The sequence below is a fragment of the Eriocheir sinensis genome, chromosome 4 (genome assembly GCF_024679095.1).
Source record: "Eriocheir sinensis breed Jianghai 21 chromosome 4, ASM2467909v1, whole genome shotgun sequence".
Taxonomy (NCBI): domain Eukaryota; kingdom Metazoa; phylum Arthropoda; class Malacostraca; order Decapoda; family Varunidae; genus Eriocheir; species Eriocheir sinensis.
The window spans coordinates 22,689,007-22,707,922 of NC_066512.1; the positions used below are offsets into that span (position 1 = coordinate 22,689,007).

Here is an 18,916-nt window from a genome sequence, read left to right on the forward strand (position 1 = left end):
TGTTGAGATGGCATGATCTTAATGCAGCAATTATGTAAGTATGATCAATTTTAATGGAAAATTTCTCTCTCTGACAGATTATTCTTTAAATCCTTGAGTTTTTTCTTGACTGTCTTACACTGCTGTTATAAAAAATGGGATTAAGGCAATGACCATGATGAAGATAAGCCCCTGGACATCAATGTTACCTCCATAGGGGTGTCCAGCATGTCTTCATCTGGCATCTCCTCCTCTTGTCTGTCAGCCGGTGCCGGGGCCTCCTTGGCCTGCTCCTGTGTGCCGGCATCCACCATGTGGGCATCAAAGTGGTCTTCAGATTGGGTGATGTGCTCATAGGTGGAGTGCTCAGTGCTTTCTTCTGCTTCTTTATCCTGGAATAAGAAGAGAATCCATATATTTTTAAACAAATGTATTGGCCACTCTTTACTGTTATCTTTTATAGGAGCAGCAATTAGCGGGCTTTTTTTCTACACTTTTTTTGTTGCCCTTGAGCTGCTTCCCTTCCTGTAAAAAAAAAAATATATATATATATATATATATATATATATATATATATATATATATATATATATATATATATATATATATATATATATATATATATATATATATATATATAAACATGTTATAAGTAAAAGCAAGAGGAGCACGTAATGACCTCAAATGTAACAACTGATGCAAATTGAACACTAACCTCCTCTTGTTGTTGCTGTTGGTTATTTTCTGGCTTCTTTTTCCTGGACTCCTTGGTCATCAGGCCCTGCTGTAGTCTCTTATTATTATCACCTGGAAGAACAAAATATTCATACATTGTGGTTTTTACAAGTGCTTACTTAAACAAAATCAATGATATCAGACATACACAAATGACTGGACAGTGTAAATTTTCAAAGATGAAGTGGAACATATCACAAGGTACCTGCTGAGGAATCATAATGGCCTCCAAATACTATTCATAATTCATCAGCACCACCCTAAACATACCCAAAGTCCTGTTTTCGTTTGTCTCGCCTGGCTTGCGCGGCTTCTTCATGTCATTCTGGTCACTGGCTGAGGCTTGAGTCACCAAGGCCGAGGATTCTCCCTGGTGGGCGTCCTCTCTGGTGCGGCTCTCAGACTGCCCGGTGCCTTCCTGGTCCTCTGTCTGCTCCCCCATTTGCCCTTGCTCCTCTTGTTTGTCCTCCTCATCCTCCTCACGCTGTCCACCTGTACTCGTTTTGGGTTGCTCCTGTTCGGAAGTATGCATGTACAATCAATTTTTCTATCTTACAATTCAGTCTATACAAATATAATTCAGCTTCTGGAACTTCTAACTCACTTTGTATATCTCTCCACACATGACTTCCCTGTTTGTCTATAAAGTGGAATTTGAATCTAATGACACCAGGATTTATATGTGATGATGTATAGGTTTTAACTTTTAACACTCAGGATTTCAAACTACGAAAGATAACTGTTTTTCACCTTGGTCTGGTCCTTGCTGCCTTCTGTTGTGTCCATCTCAGCCGCCTCTGCTGGAGTCTTGGAGTCTTTGTCTGCAGATGCTTCAGCCTTGTCTGCCAAATCTTCCTTTTCTTCATCATTATCTAAGTCATTTACTTCCTCAGTGCCTTGCTTGCGTTCATCTTTCTTCATTTCTTCCGAAGTTCCCTCTTCATCCTGCTCTCCATCCTTGTCTTCTCCTAATTCTGCTTCTCCTTCATCATCTTCATTGTTTTCTTCGTTCCTTTGTGCTTTATCATTTGCTTCCTCTAGTCCTTTAGCAGGATCTTCTTCATTTTCATCCTCCTTTCCATCCTCTTTGTCCTCTTTTTCTTCTTCTGGGAAAACTCCTTTCTCCTCTATTTCCATGGGAGGCTGTTCCATGTCATCTTCATTTTCATTTTGTTCGCCAGCATCCAAGTTCATGTCATCCGGTAACTCCATTTTCTCCTCGTCTTCTTCCTCCACGTTTGCTTCTCCTCCATAAGGATCTGTGAAATTATCATCATACTCTTTGCCATCCTCATCCATTTCATTTTCTTTTCTTGTGTCTTCCATTTCTTCTAACTTTTCTTTCTTCTTTTGATCTTTATCTTTCTGCTCCTTACTCTTGTTGTCGTCTTTAGCCACCATTTTGGACTCTGTGGCCTCTCCTTCCCCTGGCCCATCTTCATCATCCTGGTCTTTAGTATCTTCTTCCTCTTCACTTCCCTCATCTTCACCCCACAATTTTTCATCCAGTTTATCAGCACCTTTTTCAGTTTCACCCATTTGTTTATCAAAGTCCTCTTTATCTTTGTCATCGTCATCATCATCATCACTCTCATTTTCTTCACCCTTCTTTTCAACATCTTGCATTTTCCCCTCAAAATCTTCATTCATCTCAATTCCCTTGTCTTCTTCTTGCAAGTCTTTGTCTCCTGCTTCCTCACTCTCTCCCTCCTTGAGAGCTGACTCTAGCTGGTCTTCTGATTCAATGCGATCAGACACATCTTTTTTACCGTCACCTTCACCGAGGCCAGTTCCTTCAGCACCTTCAAAGTTTGTGCCTTCCTCCCCATCTTCTTCATCTTGCAATTCTTTTGGCCTGCAAAAACCACTGACTGCCAAGTTTTGAAACACTGCAATTATAACAGAAGTAAATTTAGCAATACTTCTGTTACTAACTGTCATCATATTTAAGAGAGATTCACATATTGCCTGGTACTGTTCAAGTAGAGGAAGTGAAGCTTTCAGCTTCTGCAGTATGTTTGGCTGCGATTCTGCTACATTCACAAGTTGTTGTAAGTTAGTCACTGCTTGCTTTAGTTGCAAATCTTTGGTGTCAAACTCAAGCTGCTTGATTAATCCAAGACTAAGCATGTCCTTTACATCTTCTTTGTCACTATCTTGCTTCTTTGTTTTTGCAAGATAATGTCTTTTGTAAAGACTTTCTACACTCAACAATATTTGAGTCAAACAATTTTCAAGAGGTGCAAAATCAACATTCTCAGAAATGTTCAGTGACTGCAAATCAGGGACCTTTGAGAGGCTAGAATGAACAGCCCACCATTCCTTCAGCCAAATGTTTAGCTGACTTGTGGCAGGATGTGGCTCACCACTCCTCACAGACAACACCTTTGTGACTTCATTCAAATTCTGAGCTTCCTGAAGGAGAGTATCTATGGCATTACTGTACAGCTTCAAGTGAGATGGAGTTACTAATCTATGATCAGCCTCAAGATACCTCAGTAAACCTGCAAGTTTTGGCAGCAGCCACTTAATATTACATGCACTTTTTTCTAACATGACTTTTGCTTCACTGACTTCCATTTTAATGCAATTCTCTTCAAGCATCAGAAGGGGCTGGGTACTGCTGTATGTTCCAAGAACTTGAATACTTTCCTCAAGGGTGAGTGAGAGGGAGGCTGTGAGGGCATGGATGTGTTGTAACTCTGCTAACATTTTACTCTTTGAGAAATGACATGAATCTACTTCCCTGATGTCCTTGAGAAGATAGTGCAGTTTGTGTGTATATTCACTAACATGGGATATTGACTTCCTCTGGTCCCGGGCTAGCAGGAAAAGGTGGCAGGGAATGCCACGCAGGTGCTTTATAAGCTCAGGGCCAAGATCTTTATGTGGCTGCTGCAGGGATGACAACAGGAGGGAGAGGCGGCCAATACAACGATTAATGTACTTGACACAGCCGGGCCAAGCTTCTCGGGCTGGGAGAAGAGAAGCAGCATCTGAATGAGCAACTATCAAGTCTATTGGAGCAAGACTTAAACAAGAGTCAATATCATCAACATGCCAGAGGCTGTTGCCCAGGGTGTAGGCAACACCCATGCCAGCCAGTGTTTTGAAGAGTCGTGTGAGGGCCTCCCGGCGACGCTGCATCACACCTCGCAGCTGCTTCACACGTATCTTATCTGTAGAAGCTGTCTCAGCTCGTGTTGTAGCTGCCTGAAGTTCCTGATAATTAGAGATGATCTGAACTGTGGTATCCTCAACTTCATCCACATAAAGTGAATAAGGAAGACTGGACAGCATTCTGCATGTTAACTTATGGCAGCGTGTTGAGAGGAAAGGGAGCCGAGATACAATAGGGTTTTCTGTTGCTTCCTTTGAGTACTCCACTGTCACCACAGGAGGTCTAGGCATGACAGGACCGACACTGTTGTGAGGGCAAACCTCTGGCTTTTGGTCCCATGCCCCTGACTGGTCTTCAGTTAATTCAGAATTTGTATCACACATCAGAGGGGCAAATGGCTGTCGTAACTTCTTTTCCCAGTTTCTCATGTGGCGGTGAAGAGTGCGGCGACTTTTATCCACTGACTCTCGTACAGCAAAGTAGTTGATGTCATTCCAGCGGGCAATTTTTACATACCCCTTTACCTCCTTTTCAATTGGCTGCCTGGCTTTGGTTACTGCAGAGGTTACCAATGATGAGAACTGACTGAAGTAACAGTGCAAGTTCCATGTCATGGCTGCTAGTGAGTGAGTAACTTTGCTTTTCTCTAATGCTGCGAGGTTGCAGTGGAAAGAGTAGAGGAGATGCAGGCGCATTTCAAAATCCCCTAATACTGAAGTTTCCAAAAACTGTTTTAATGTTTTTAGTACCTCAGGTGGTGAAACAGTTCCTGCAAGAGCAGCCTGGAATGTATCAAAAAGATGTGGCCACCATTTTCTGCTCTGAATGGCAACTTTGTGAGTGACGGAATCCAAGCATGAACTCCAGGCATTCAGCTCAAGCTGCCGCCACTCCAGCACCTGATGGGTCACAGCCTCCAGTTGTTCCCTCATGGATACACCGGAGTGAGCATTCCTTTCCCACTCTTGAGCTTTCTCCAGCACTGTTTCCAGGCCTATCACATGCTTCATTAAGGGAGAGGTGAGAGGGAAGTCCAACACCCTTGATATCACAGTGTTCACCATTACCAGGCTAGGATGGCCCGGCCACTCCTTGAGCAGCTCATCTACACGCTCACATACTGAATTCAAGAGAGGACGAACTTTCAACACTTCCTGGGGGTTAGGGTCCTTGTAGATGTCATAGGGATGCCTGACAAGTGGTAATTGGGATGCCTGAGTTAGGTAAGAGGAAGAGTAGAAATTATTCAATATTTGGGCCCCCAAAATAGTCTGATCCAGTTCACATCCTGCAATGGTTCCTGCAGTTCCAATAAGAAACTGGAGCACATGATACCTGAGCAATGCTGCTGTGACAACTTGTGACTGTACCGACATAATTGTGTGGGGAACAAGCCAAGATGTGTGTGCTAAGTTTGTAAAAATCAAACTATGCAACTCACATATTTCATAGAGGTGATCATCAGTTATGCACATTACAGGAGCATCTTTAGAGATGTTGTCATTTTCTTTGGGGCTCATCTTCACTGAATCATCTAAACTTATTCCCTTCAGATCATCAAACTCATGATCGAAGCATGGAAAAGTCTCTTGGAATTCTCTCTCTTGCATCTCTTCCTCTGTTTCAGAAGCAGCAAGTGTACGTGCCTTGTAACGGTACAAACTTTCCTCTTCCTCAGCACGGAGAGCCTTAGCTTCTTCCTGTTGCCTCCACTGGGAAACTGCTTGAGCCAATAACTGTGACATCAACTCAACAGTGGCTTTATCTAAGTGATGCTGAGCCAGTGTTACACTGAGTAAGTCCAGAAGTGATGCACGCAGTACAACACTTGTAGCAGTCTTCACCTGACCTTGAAACTGGTCTTCAGGTAACAATAATGGAATGTACTTGGCAATTTTCATCTGATCACTCACCAAATAAAGAGGCAGTGAAGGACTTCGGTGTGCAGGGAAGGAGGAATACCTCACTAGGTTCTCTGTTAAATCCATGTCACATTTTCCATTGAAACACTGTAGATGGAGTTGGCAAAGTAAGAGCCTAAGTGCTTCACATATCACAGTCACTGCCTGAAGGAATGGGTAGGTAATGTCCCGATAGAGGGGATATTGCTGCACTATCCTTTTCACAAAGTTATCACAAGAGACAAGTAGAACCTCAGTTTTTGCTGAATGGGACTCTGAGGGCAGACTATCCCCTTTTCTTAGTAAACTTTCAGACAGTTCTTGGATTCTTTTGGGCATGAACACTGTAGAAGTGAAGTGAGCAAAATCTTGCTTCAGCTGGTGATACTCAACAGCACCAGAGCGATGGGCGGCCTGCTGTGACAGCTGTGCTATTTCTGATTTAACCTGTTGGCATCTAGCTTCAAACAGAGGCAGGTGAGGATGGGTCTCCAGGACTCTTGGACAGGCTAAATTACCTCTCAAGTGTTCAAACCATGCTGCCAGCATCAAGTGGGACTCTAAATCTTGAAGTTGTTCTTGATGATACTGTAGCTTGAACGCATGACACTGAGCAGGATCGACTGGCTCCAAGTAACTTAAAATGCATGTCTGGATTGTTCCAATTGCAACTGCTGCTTGGGCAGCAATGTTAGCTTTATCCTTCCAGTTCCCTGAACAATCTTGGAGCCTTTTGATAATTTTCACCAAGTTGTAGAACTGTTTTTGGCAGTTGTCTGGTAGCCAAGAAGTATCAGACTCTGATATGAAGGATGCCAGAGTGGAAGCTAGGAGCAAATCATCTAATTCAACAAAATTTTCAGGAGAAATCCCCAATATGTTGGCAAACACTCTAAGTGTTGAAATTAGGTAAGAAATAACATATTTAGTAAATGATGCCTCATAACTCAGTGAAGGATCAGCAAGATTGGACCAGTTGTTCCACAGGGTAGACTTTACTGCCCTCAACTGAGCAACTTTTTCAACATGGAGGCCTGTGGGTACATCATGCATAACACTTTCTATGTCAAAGTTTGGCCTTCTTTTGTTAGCTAGCAAAATATAGGAGAGTTGGCATGAAGCTGGGTGCAGTAAAACACTGTTTTTTTGTTCTTCCTCTTCTGAGGAAACCTGTGCATAGGTAAGGAATGCATCAGTTTGACGACTAGCAGTGCTTTGAATTAGAGCTAGATAGCTATGAGTTCCAAGTACAGATGAAGGTCTGAAGGTAGGACCAGAAAGGCAGGCTGTGAGCTCTGTGTATACTCCAGGTGCCCCTATGACTACATTCCGCATGAGTGGTGATAACTCACCACCCACTCTTTCCACTGACAACAGATGGTATGCTAGGTAGTCTCTTATGGGCCACGTTTGAACCTGTAGAGCCAGTATGTCCTTATCTTTTGATTTTGGTGGAGCCTTGTGGTTAATGCATTTTTCTTTCACAGCATCTTCTACATGACTTATCTGCTCATGTATATCATTTACCATTTCAATGTTACATGCTGCAACTTCTTGTGCAATGTTGATCAGTAGTTCATTTACTTCTCTGCCTGTGGATGATGCCAAAAACATATTGACATTCTCATTGTCAGGAGCTGGAGCAAGACTAGATATCAAATCCAAGAGACGAAATTGTGCAGCCGAGATCAGCTCGGATGAAAATGGTGCAGGAGAGATGCAGGATCGCAATCTTGCTGCAGCCTTGTGAACTGGGCCATACTCTTGTTCAAATTCTGAGTTTAAGGTCTTCACCACCTTTTTGAACTGTTCAGAAATCAAACTATCCCAAGAATCTGGAATTTTCAGCAGAAATTCTTCATAAACCCAATGCCAGTGTAATGTTAACTGTGGCAGAAAGAGATGGAATTTAGACTTGCTCACAGTTTGACAGCAAAACTGGAAGAGATGATCACACCACCGAAGGGCAGACAACATATGGCAGAGTTCCTGGTCTGAGATTGTTATGCATGTGTCATCTGTTAAAGACAGAATAATCTGATTCATTTGGGAGAAGAAGTGTGCAAGAAGAGGGACTGATGGATGAGGGGAAGATTTCCTGCCAACAAGACCCTTATTCACTGCCTGAGAGACTTCTAGTAGTGTCATTGCATCTAATTTACCACCAGCCTTGGACTTTTCAGTGATAGCATTTTGCTTGAAGCAGTAATATAATGTGTGCCATAACCACAGGCTTGATTTGTTGGCAAAACTCTCAAAATCAAAAGTGTTCTGCTGATCCGTTACTGTTGCTTGTTTCTGGAGGTCATAGCGTGGATCATAAGCCCTCTGTGGACCATACTTTGTTACCAAGCCTTGGGATGCAAGACATGTTTTCCTGGACAAAACAAATTTTAGTGAAGATGACACTTTTTCCTCTAGATGAGACCTGTTTGGTGTAGAGCTCATTTCTTGTGATACCCATTCTGAAAGCACTGGCCAGTCGTGGAGTGGCATCACAGAAAGCAGAATGACAACACAGTCCATGACACTCCTTTCTGAACATGGTAAAGGACATGGCAAAGGAAGAGACGCAGAACTCCAAGCAGGAACAAGTTCAGGATCCTTTGCAGCCTCAGTAACAATTTGCACCAGTGAGCCGAGAACCTTCACTTGAGCCAAACAACTTCCCAGACTCAGTTTTTGCACCCCCAGGGCCTGATTCTCATACCGGGGCCACTGTGGGCAGCTGTCTGGGTCCCACTGCTCCAAAACTTCAGTTATGGCTTCATGTACAGCATCTTTGATGGCAGGTTTGCCAACAGACCTGAAAAATGTTATAAAACATAAATAAATAAATAAATAAATAAATAAATAAATAAATATATATATATATATATATATATATATATATATATATATATATATATATATATATATATATATATATATATATATATAAAAGGATGATATTAAATACAAAATATATACCACATCTGACTGTAATAACAAAACATTAAATATAATATAATATGAGCCCAGCATACAGCCCTGGAGCAGCTGCACAGTGGCTAATAAATTAAGCTAATCAATTAAATCCAGAAGCAGAGTAACACACTTTTCCATGATGTACATTTGTGTATCATCGTGACGGCTCCTCATCAATTTCACACTAGGAATGGCATACTTAACCCTTTCATTGCTAAGCGCTCGCAACGAGACTATCCCCTCAGGCGCGTTTGGGGAGCCCAATGGGGGGTCTCTTAACCTCTGTATCTCAAAAACTATTTATCACAGATAAAAACCAAAAACACCATTGAAAAGAGGAGGTCCAGATCTACAGGAGTCGGTTATGTATGCCTCTCTTGCGAACGTACATGCACGTTCAGGGAGTGTTGAATGTTAACACTTACGTCAGTGCGTGCGGGATGATCAGCCGTATTGAGGGAACTGCAGACATTTTTTCTTCAGATTCTGGCAAGGGAGTATTGCCAATTGCAATATTTACAACTATTTGGTCAAAGAATCAGTCGGTGATAGGTGAAGCTATGCAAAAATGCCGCTATACTGGGCAAGAACATCCACCAGTTACTTGTCCGTACATTTGCCGCTGATATGATTTTCCACCAAATTTAGTGAAGAATCCACTCAATTGGCAATCCTGTATTGTAAGAATTAGTGTTGGAACACTCTCATACGCGGGAGATTTGAGTGCGGGTGGAGGTCGCAGCGAGCGTTTAGCGCCACCAGCAAATACGCCTAACGCCCGCTGCAAGCGTTTAGCAATGGAAGGGTTAAAGGAGCAGTGAGTGTGTTTACTTTCACTTCAAATTTGACAAAACTGCCTTAAAGAGCCTTTACACAAAATGTTGAGGGAAACATAAGTACAAAGAATTTTGTTTGAATACTACCAAATGTCAGTTAAGGATTTTAAACTCTTACCTCTCATAGACTAAAATCAGTGCTTTCCTGAGAGCAAGATCAGGATGAAACCCAATCTGAATCAGCTGATGAGCCACTGATGCTGCAAGCTTCAGCTGAACGATGCCTGGCTGTTCATAAGCTGAAAGTAACAAAGGAAATTACATTTTTTAGACCGAGTCATCATAATCACATTTCCTGCAAAGCCACTGTGAGATTTGATTAAGTTGAGTTACATAAATATATATAGATATATATATATATATATATATATATATATATATATATATATATATATATATATATATATATATATATATATATATATATATAGATATAGATAGATAGATAGATATAGATAGATAGATAGATAGATAGATAGATAGATAGATAGATAGATATAGATATAGATATTCAAGACTACCCACACTAGGTGGCCTGTCCTTAAGCCCAAGTGAAAAGATGTTGCATATTTGCAAATTTTCCTCAGCACATTTCATCCCTCACCTGCCAACTCTCTAATACTGCTCCACTATATTGATCTATATACTATTTTTTTCACAAGCTTTCTCATCTTCCCTGAATACCTTCATGGATGGAGACATTTACCTGGAAGAACACTGGCCACAGACTGGTGTGCCAGGAGAAGAGTGTTCTGCAGGGGCACGGAGGTGAGCCCAGCATGCAGCATCAGCGCTCGCAAGTCTTCGGTAGCAGTCCACGACCCAATCATGTATATTTCTAATCCTCTGTTCCTCATGGCTCTGCTCTCATGGAAACAATATGAAATTACTCCTCACAATAAACAAGTGAACATACAATGAACAAAATTAAACCCCACCTCTCCCTCTCTTAGCCCTTCCCCATTCCAGTACAAATACATGACCATAAATGGTCTTTGATACATACCGTGAAATTTCTCCATGTTTGGGGTTCATGGCAAGGAACATGCGGAACTGAGGGTGAGGCACAACTGTGGGAACTTTGCCGCCCACCACCCCTTGCTCGCTGAGGGTCAATTCTCCCCCAGGTTCTAGGAGACCATTAAGTCTGTCCAGTACTGAGGCTGAGCAGATATTCACACCATCTATGAGTATCCAGTCACCATCTCGTATTGCCTGGGGATACCATAACATATTTGCCTTTATTAGGAGCAGGTGAAAATGTATTACTAAATGACTGACAAAGTAAGTACAGGTGAAGGCACAGATGATAGTAGTACCATTACCAATACTCATGTTCAGGAGTGTGGATGAGTTTACTGAAAATACATACATAAATACATAAGCACACAAAAACTCACCTTGACCAATAAAGAATCCACCCAGTGAAAGGTTCCTCCCCCTGACAGCGTTCCAGCCTCTGTGACTTTCTCCCTCAGCTGCTGCAGGTGATCCCTTAGCACGCCGGCCCTGCCTGGCACTTCACCGTTGCTGCTGGTACAAGTCACACTCTGTTTTCTTTTCTCCTGGAACAAGAAAAAAAAAAAAAAAATCCAAGTTTGGTTAGTACCAAATCAAAAATGTATGAGTCAAATTCTGAACTGCAAAATCCTTAATCCATTAACTGCAGTACGAGTCCTTTGTACACTGTCTAGTCACAATATTTTTTTTTTTGGTCTTCAAAATAAAATACTGCCCCCTTTTCAAGCCATAGTTGTTGTAATCCTTTGTGTCCACTGATGATAAGATTGCTTCATGGTGCAACAGGCAACTCCTTTCAGCACTATGATGGTGGTGCAGTACACATTGGGGGACAATTTTTTTGATAGATAGAAAAGAAGTTAGAGTGCATATATTCATACCAAGCCTCGTGCTGAAATAGTTTACATATGCAGCTGCTTGCACCACACAGCGAAGGTGATGGTGTTGCCTTATGGCATGAAAGTGAAACAGAACATTCACAATATTCAAACTAACCTTTTTTCCTTTGCTCTCTGTAACTGGAGAGGATTTGGGCATCACTACTGTATCTAAAACTGCCTCAAGTAAATCACACTGATGGTGAAAGTCTGCTACATCTTCACTTGTTGTCCGAACCGTCTCTGAAAAGGAATGAAAATTCTGAATCATTTTAAAGTAAATTCTACTCATGATACTAGATAATATAAACATTTGAAATACCATCTTTGGATTGGGTTATTTTATTGTACACAAATGCTGAAGTTCAAAATCTCAGAAAATATTTATCATTATTATCATTATTATTATTATTATTTTTACTACTACTACTATCCCTTAGGGTTCTGTTGATTTAAGAAAATGTGGAGTCGCAGTGTGTGGGTTTGAACCGTGATGTGAGCATCAACGTACTCCCTCTGAAGCCCTGCCACCTGCTCCATGTTTCTTACTGCATTCACATGCACTCATGCAAGTATGAAGTGTTAATTGTGGTTTCTCCCCAATATTTGGAAAACATATTTATAATAAATTCAGCATGATATATTCTACACTGGCTTCATAAAATTATGCTTAATGTCAAGGAGTTTTTAATCGATAAATTTAATAAACCAACATACACAATATGTCTGATGCTATGAGATTTGCTGACAATATAATACACCCATGAACTGATAAATACTGCATTTTTCCAACTTACTGTCCTTTTGAGCAACAACAAGTTTCTCCCAAGCAGCAAGAATTGTTGCAGCCTGAGACTCTTCACCATGAAGGAGTGCTTCTCTCACTGTTTCTTGAATCTCCGTGTTGGCAGTGTGTATCAGTTCTCCCAACAGCTGTTTGTGGTCCACCTGAAGGAAGCCTCCTAATAGTTCGGTGACATCCATGTCTGAACTGACGGTGAGTGTGAGGAGGCGTCGTCCTGTGAGCTGGGCTAACAGCTTCACCAGACAAGTCTTCCCAACACCAGACTCCCCAACCAACAGAGTCATCCAGTTCATGTTTATGCAGTGTATGAGGCTCTCCATAAAAGGCAGATGATTCTTCATGAGATAAAGGTCACCAGTGAGGTCTTCTTCACTCTTGGCACCATCGTAATTCCTCTTAATAACTGCATGGCCAACTCTAATTTCTTCTGAGGTGATTTGATATCTTCCAATACTTTGATAGCTTGGATAGCCTTCACTAAATATGCGATCATATAGACGCAAAACATTTTTCTTGTCCTCTGTGGTTCTCATGCGATCTGCATATATAAGACTCACATATTCTCCGGGATTCCAACAGCTTGGCGACTGATGCTTCAGCATTATTTCACACCACCTGAACAAGTCTCGCAAGTTCAAGTCCCAAGGGCCCCCAGAGTGACCCCACAGCCCCTGCACTTGGATCTCTGAAGTGATGGCCTTGTTGAACTGAACCATTTTTGTCACAATGTCCTGTGGTAATTTTTCACACATCATGGTCAGAATAAACTCCAGATCAGCAGGTGAGAGAGGTTCCACATGCACCTGTGTAAATCGATTGAGGAAGGATTTGGGAAGACCTTTTCTGGCTCCACCCTGATGCTGGGGATTCTGGCAGGCAAAAATCTTAGTGGCCTGATGTTCAACATGAAAAGTTTTCCCCAGTTCAGGAACAAATATCTCACCACGGTGGTCAAAGCATGCGTTGAGGCCTTCCAGCACTGACTGAGATGCCAGGTTGAGTTCATCCAGCACCACCCAGGAGCCCTGACGAAGCGCCTGCAACAATGGGCCATCTCGCCATGCAAAGTGTCCACCTTTGCCTCCTTCCACAGGTAAATCTGCACCAAAGAGGTCACTGACATCTGTTTGTTCAGACAGATTGATCCGTACAATTTTGTGGCCTGATGCCTTAGCGAGAGCTATCACTAGACTGGTCTTGCCAACACCTGGACTGCCTTCCAACAGCAATGGCCGAGTCTGCTGTAGGCCACGCAGGAGGCGAAGCAAGTTGATGCAGGTTCGGGGTGCCTTGAAGGTGAATAATTCTGACCCCAACTCACTTTCTGGTCCTTTAGTGATCATGAATGGTCCAATGCCAAACAATGTGTCAGTATTTACAAGAATCAAGTCAGAAACTAATTCTTCCACCAAAGTTGTTTTATTGGGTTTAGTTCCAGAGTTCTGCCAGATTTGTTGGCAAAGGTAATTGAGGCTGGCTTCTCTTAGCTGCTTCCACCCTGCTGCACCACTCCCGGTGAGCCCTGAACCCAAGCCATCGAGGAGCACCAGGCACGCTCCATGGATGTATGCCAACCCTGGGTCTAAACATGCTTGCTCCAATGTCACCTTGTTAATAAAGTGAACCCAAGACAGTATGTCTCGAATACTAAGGACACACTTCTTCCCAAGTTCTGTGCATGTAAAATGTTCTAAAAATTGTAGCATTAATTTTCCCCAGTTATTTGAGCTTTCTTCTTGATTCAGTACAATGTCTTTCCTGATGTTGTGTTCAATAATTCTGATAACATCTGAAGATACTCTATTGACTTCAACTTTTGGACACCAGATTTCTGTGAAGCGATTCCTGAGAGCAGGAGAGAGCTCCTTCTTTCCATAGTCTCCACCAGGATTCATGGTTCCTATGAGCCTGAAATTATGGTGAGCAAAAATAATATCTGGGCTGCTGGTGTCACCCCCAAGATCAGTCCCCTTCTCAGCCAATACCAACATCCTCTCAGGCTCGAGGACTGAATTTAACCTTTCCAAGACACTGTCATCAGCAAGGGAAATTTCATCAGCCAGAAACATGCCACCACTTCTCATGGACAGAATGAGAGGACCATCCACCCACTCAAAGAGACGGTCGTCTTCCTCTGAGTGTGACCTGGCAGGACGCAAGCCACCAAGAAAGTCTGCTCCCTCTGAATGCATGTGGCAGTTCACTGTATGTAGGTCTTGGGTGTTCTGAGCAGCAATCATCTGGCAGACTGTTGTTTTACCACAGCCTGTCTCTCCAACCAGAAGCACTGGTTCTTTAAAGCTCAGAGCCTTGGCTACTAAGATGTAGAGGCGACGCATGTCCTCGGTCCAGACCACATGCTCAAAACCTTTCACTTCCGTCATTTTTTCCAAGAAGGATTTTGTGACAGAGGAAGTTTCCTCTGATAAGGTGAACAGCTTTTCCTTGTCAACTACTCTCTTCAGCCGCTTTTCTAGTACCTGTAAACCAAAGACATATGTATAAGCTCTTTTGAACAACACCACAAAAATAAAGTTAATATTATGTTTCAGTTTCTGGCTTTGCATACCTTGGCCCTTTCAATCTCCTTCTCTCACAGATACTTCCTTAATTCATCTAATTAGTAGTAATGTAGTATTTGATTATGGAATTTTGAACACATCATATTGAATACTTCACTCAATTCTTCACACAACACTTCATGGTTCCTTATTTATTGAGTTTCCAAAACTTCCTCCTACATTGTGATGCCTGTCCTGGGCTCTTGATTTCTTTAAGATATGCCATATTCACCTCACCTGTACAACAACATATATTAATGAAAGAGTTCAACTAAGTACTTATTGATAGTTTGTTAATATATAAGTGATATGACAGCCTTGTTTAAAATTCTAATCATATCAACATTAAAACAAAATGAACCTTCTTAATTTCTGCAGCTTCTTCTTCCACTCGTACTCTGCCAGCTAAAACAAGGTAGCCTTCGTCCACCAGGTGCTGATCCCAGTCATAGAACTTAGCTGTCTGTTGCGGGGACAGGCGGTACCTCTCGGCCCACCGAAACAGATCACGCAGAGTCACATAGGACTGTTTCCCCTGAAACCCACAAAAAAGTTATTATAGAAAACTTATATAGCAGATATTAATAGAGTGATGACTGTAGCAAATTAGGGGCCCAAAATGTACCTCAGTCCCCAATCTTTTTTTGCACTTGGATGGATAATGTTTATCTATTCTAGGTATTTTTGCTTGGATTATATGTATGGAATCCTTATATCTTTTAAAGAAGTGACCATAAATTATGTTATTTTTGTCAATACTAACTTTTCATTACAAGAAAATGCAATGCAATCGTTACTAACTTGGAAAAGATTTGATCCTCTTCTCATGTTTTGAAGGTCACAGAGAACTCCAATCATCTTCTTGCTGTAGGAGAGGGGAATTTCACATCTTTTGTGCAAAATTAGCTCCAACTCAGTGGATGGAATTTCAGTAAAATGCAACTCCACAAATCTGTTTCTAAATGCTCTGGATAGAACCTGTTGAGAGAAAATGTGTGATTATCTTTATTAGCAATGGCACACCACTGAACATTATATTCTAAACAGACAGGCAATGTATAACACTGACTTGCCATAATTAACAATTTTTCTTCCTAATGCAGTAGCCCTTACTAACCTTTCTCCCTCCGTACAGGCCGGGTGGGTTTTGTGTGGCAAACAGCATAAAATGAGGATGGGCACGAACTGTCTCCTGAGTTTCAGGAATAAACAGCTCCCTGTTGTCATCTAGTAATCGATTCAGAGCCTCCAAAACATCTGACGGGGCCAGGTTGAGTTCATCAAGGATGATCCAATGACCATTACGCATTGCCTTGACGAGTACACCTGAAAACCAGCATACATGAATACTATTTCTCTGGGTTACTTCTATTCAATGCTAAACTTACCACCAAGAATAGGTCTTCACCACAACAAGAAATTTATCATGAAAACAGATTTAATCAAAGATAAGTTCTCTGACAGGATGATATAGATTTTTTTATTTCACAATTAAATTTGGAAATTTGGTCATGGTAAGAAAGAACGGTGTTAGATTACAGGGACGTATCAAGTGTAGCTACTAATGATATTTGTCTTATCCATAATGAACACAATAAAGTGTCAAGAGATGAATGTGGTGTATCAGGATGGGAAGGAGAAAGTAATGAAAGTATGTATGAAAGGTCTGGTATGGATGTAACAGCAATGGTATTGAATTGTTGAGTAGTTGTATTAGAGAAGTGTGGTGATCTAAATGGTTTCAAATTGTGATGAGAATGAATGAGGAATACTTTGTAAATATATGATGGTAGGATTGAAGGAGAGGGTGTCAGGGGGAGACCACAGGTGAAATGGATCAATAGATTGGACAAGTATTAGAGAGAGTTGGTAAGGAAGAGACTGAGTGTGATGACATGGAGTGCCACAACAGGGAAAGCCAGAGACACTTCTGCTACGACCAACACCTTGAAGGAAGTTCCCATAAGAATGCAGGGCACTGGAGATATAAATTGATAGATCATTGAAAAATCCTAAATCATAAAACTTTCATAAATGATTTATTCCTTAGAAAAAACAGATGTTCATATCAATTGATAAAGAATTTCATATGAGTGCCTTCTATCACATTAAAATGGAAACAACATGAACCACGTGAAACAGTTAGAAAAAAGTCGACCTCTTAACCCCTTGACTGCGGATTTCCTACAAGAAGACATCACCAAGCTACAGGAATGGAACAAAAAGTGGCTGCTACAATTCAACAAAGAAAAATATAAAATCATGCACCATGGAAAGGGATATCCAGCATACCAATTCCACATGGGAAACACTCCAATATCCATTACAGAGGCAGAGATAGACCTGGGAGTATATGTTACCAAGCTACCAGTGACAGCTAAATCCATGCCAATCGCAGCAGACGGGTTAATACAATATCCTCTTACAATTATGTTCTGTTATGTTTTAACATATGATAAACAAAATTATCTCCATGTTCCCATACCTTCCTTGAATACTAGCTTGCCACTCTCATTGGGGCCATAGCAGCCAACATATTCCTGAAGATCCGTGTGCTCGTGGTTATTGATCCGGACACAGAGGTTGCCGGTGAGCCGAGCCAGGTAGGTGATGAGCGAAGTCTTGCCCACGGAAGTCTCACCCTGCAGAAGCACTGGAAAGCGACCAATGCTCACCACACGCACAAGGTCCTCCAAGTTCCTCTTCACAGTTTCAGTGATGATGTACTGATGGGAAAAGAAATTAATCAATGTAGTTCGAATAATTCATTCTGCCTTACAAAACTTCCAATCTCAGTCTAGATCAACTGTCATGTCACTTGGATCTCAACCTTCTAATTCGTGTTAACTCACAAAGGCTTTAACACACTCATCCACCTTCTAGATTGTATATCCCAACATCTTAAAAGTAATAATCAGTGCTTTCGTACAGATTATCTACATATAATCATACTTATAGTAGTGACAACAAAAATCAAAGGCAACAGTATTTCTGAAAGAACTCAAAATTTGAACTTACATTGTCTGGAGCCTGAGGTTCTACAAAGCCTTGTGGGACCCAGTATCCCTCAATCTGAACACACTTTTCAGAGGCTGGAGGAGGTATAGGGTCAAGGGATAACTTAAATTTGTGCTGGTCCTTTCCTTTGGTCTGCAGGTTCATGCCCAGAACATGCTGCTTGATCAGGTTTACCACGGTTGGATGGGATGACCGATCCAACTGGGTCAAAAAGGAAATGCAGAAGGCCTCTAATAAAGATCTTGGAAGGCTTGAACATGGATTTCTAGCAGCAACAGCGAGGGCACGGCACAAACTACGCAGGCTAAAGTGTGGCTTGTGTCCCGTGCCATCAGTCAGGTTTAACTCTGCTTCCTTCTTCACTTTTTTGTAGAAGTTTCTGATACCTTTTATTTGCTCACTGGTAGGACCCAACTGTAAATATATAAAAATATTCAATAAGCATATAATACTTCAACACAGTACTGCCATAAGTCTACATATTTAACATATTTCATGAAGTGTTACATGCCTCATGAAATTTTACTTGCACTTATAAATTACTTGAAACATACAAATTAAATATAGATACCTTGAGTAAGTAATCATTTATGATAATCATTAAGTCTTGTTTGTTGTTTAATTCCTCCATGAAGAACTCCGTGAACCTGTTCCTCAGCCCAGCAGGCAACTCCTTCTTCCCTACGTCCGTGGCTGGGTTCATACACGCAAAGAGTCTGAAGTCTGGATGCCTGCTGATGGGCTTGCTGTCCCCTCGTTCCAGCAAGGTAAGTGAACCAGTGCTGGACTCAAGGAGTCCGGATAAACATTCCAGTGTTTCTGCACTGGCAAGGTTGATTTCATCCAGAAGAACCCATTCTCCTAAAAAACAAATAAATAACAGAAATCATTTAATTATGTGTGAGTTTTAGTATGGCTGTAATAATGAACAGATTGTGGGGTGGCTGAAAGGATGAACCATGGTATGAGATGGTTTGGGAATGTAATATGCATGAACAATACTTCTTTCATTCCATAATAACCATTCAGTCACACCTACATTAATGATGATGATCATAATGATGAAAAGTAGTTGATAAGTGAGTCCTGATTTCT

The 18,916-nt window shown here is 41.5% G+C and overlaps 1 protein-coding gene across 2 annotated transcripts in view; it reads right to left on the reverse strand.

Annotated features, from left to right (window-relative positions):
- Positions 1-18,916, reverse strand: part of LOC127009986 (midasin-like) — a 30,264-nt gene that overhangs the window by 1,826 nt on the left and 9,522 nt on the right. The window contains exons 11-26 of one of the 2 annotated variants that reach the window (XM_050883684.1): positions 18,393-18,682; positions 17,822-18,235; positions 17,289-17,529; positions 15,921-16,129; positions 15,605-15,781; positions 15,165-15,338; positions 12,235-14,722; positions 11,556-11,680; positions 10,940-11,101; positions 10,546-10,754; positions 10,246-10,400; positions 9,658-9,778; positions 1,465-8,542; positions 985-1,228; positions 695-786; positions 189-371 (exon numbers count right to left, since the gene is read on the reverse strand). In XM_050883684.1, the coding sequence (XP_050739641.1) occupies positions 189-371; positions 695-786; positions 985-1,228; positions 1,465-8,542; positions 9,658-9,778; positions 10,246-10,400; positions 10,546-10,754; positions 10,940-11,101; positions 11,556-11,680; positions 12,235-14,722; positions 15,165-15,338; positions 15,605-15,781; positions 15,921-16,129; positions 17,289-17,529; positions 17,822-18,235; positions 18,393-18,682 (12,362 nt within the window). Of the gene's footprint in view, positions 1-188; positions 372-694; positions 787-984; positions 1,229-1,464; positions 8,543-9,657; positions 9,779-10,245; positions 10,401-10,545; positions 10,755-10,939; positions 11,105-11,555; positions 11,681-12,234; positions 14,723-15,164; positions 15,339-15,604; positions 15,782-15,920; positions 16,130-17,288; positions 17,530-17,821; positions 18,236-18,392; positions 18,683-18,916 lie in introns of both variants that reach the window. The other variant, XM_050883674.1, reaches the window with a different exon arrangement.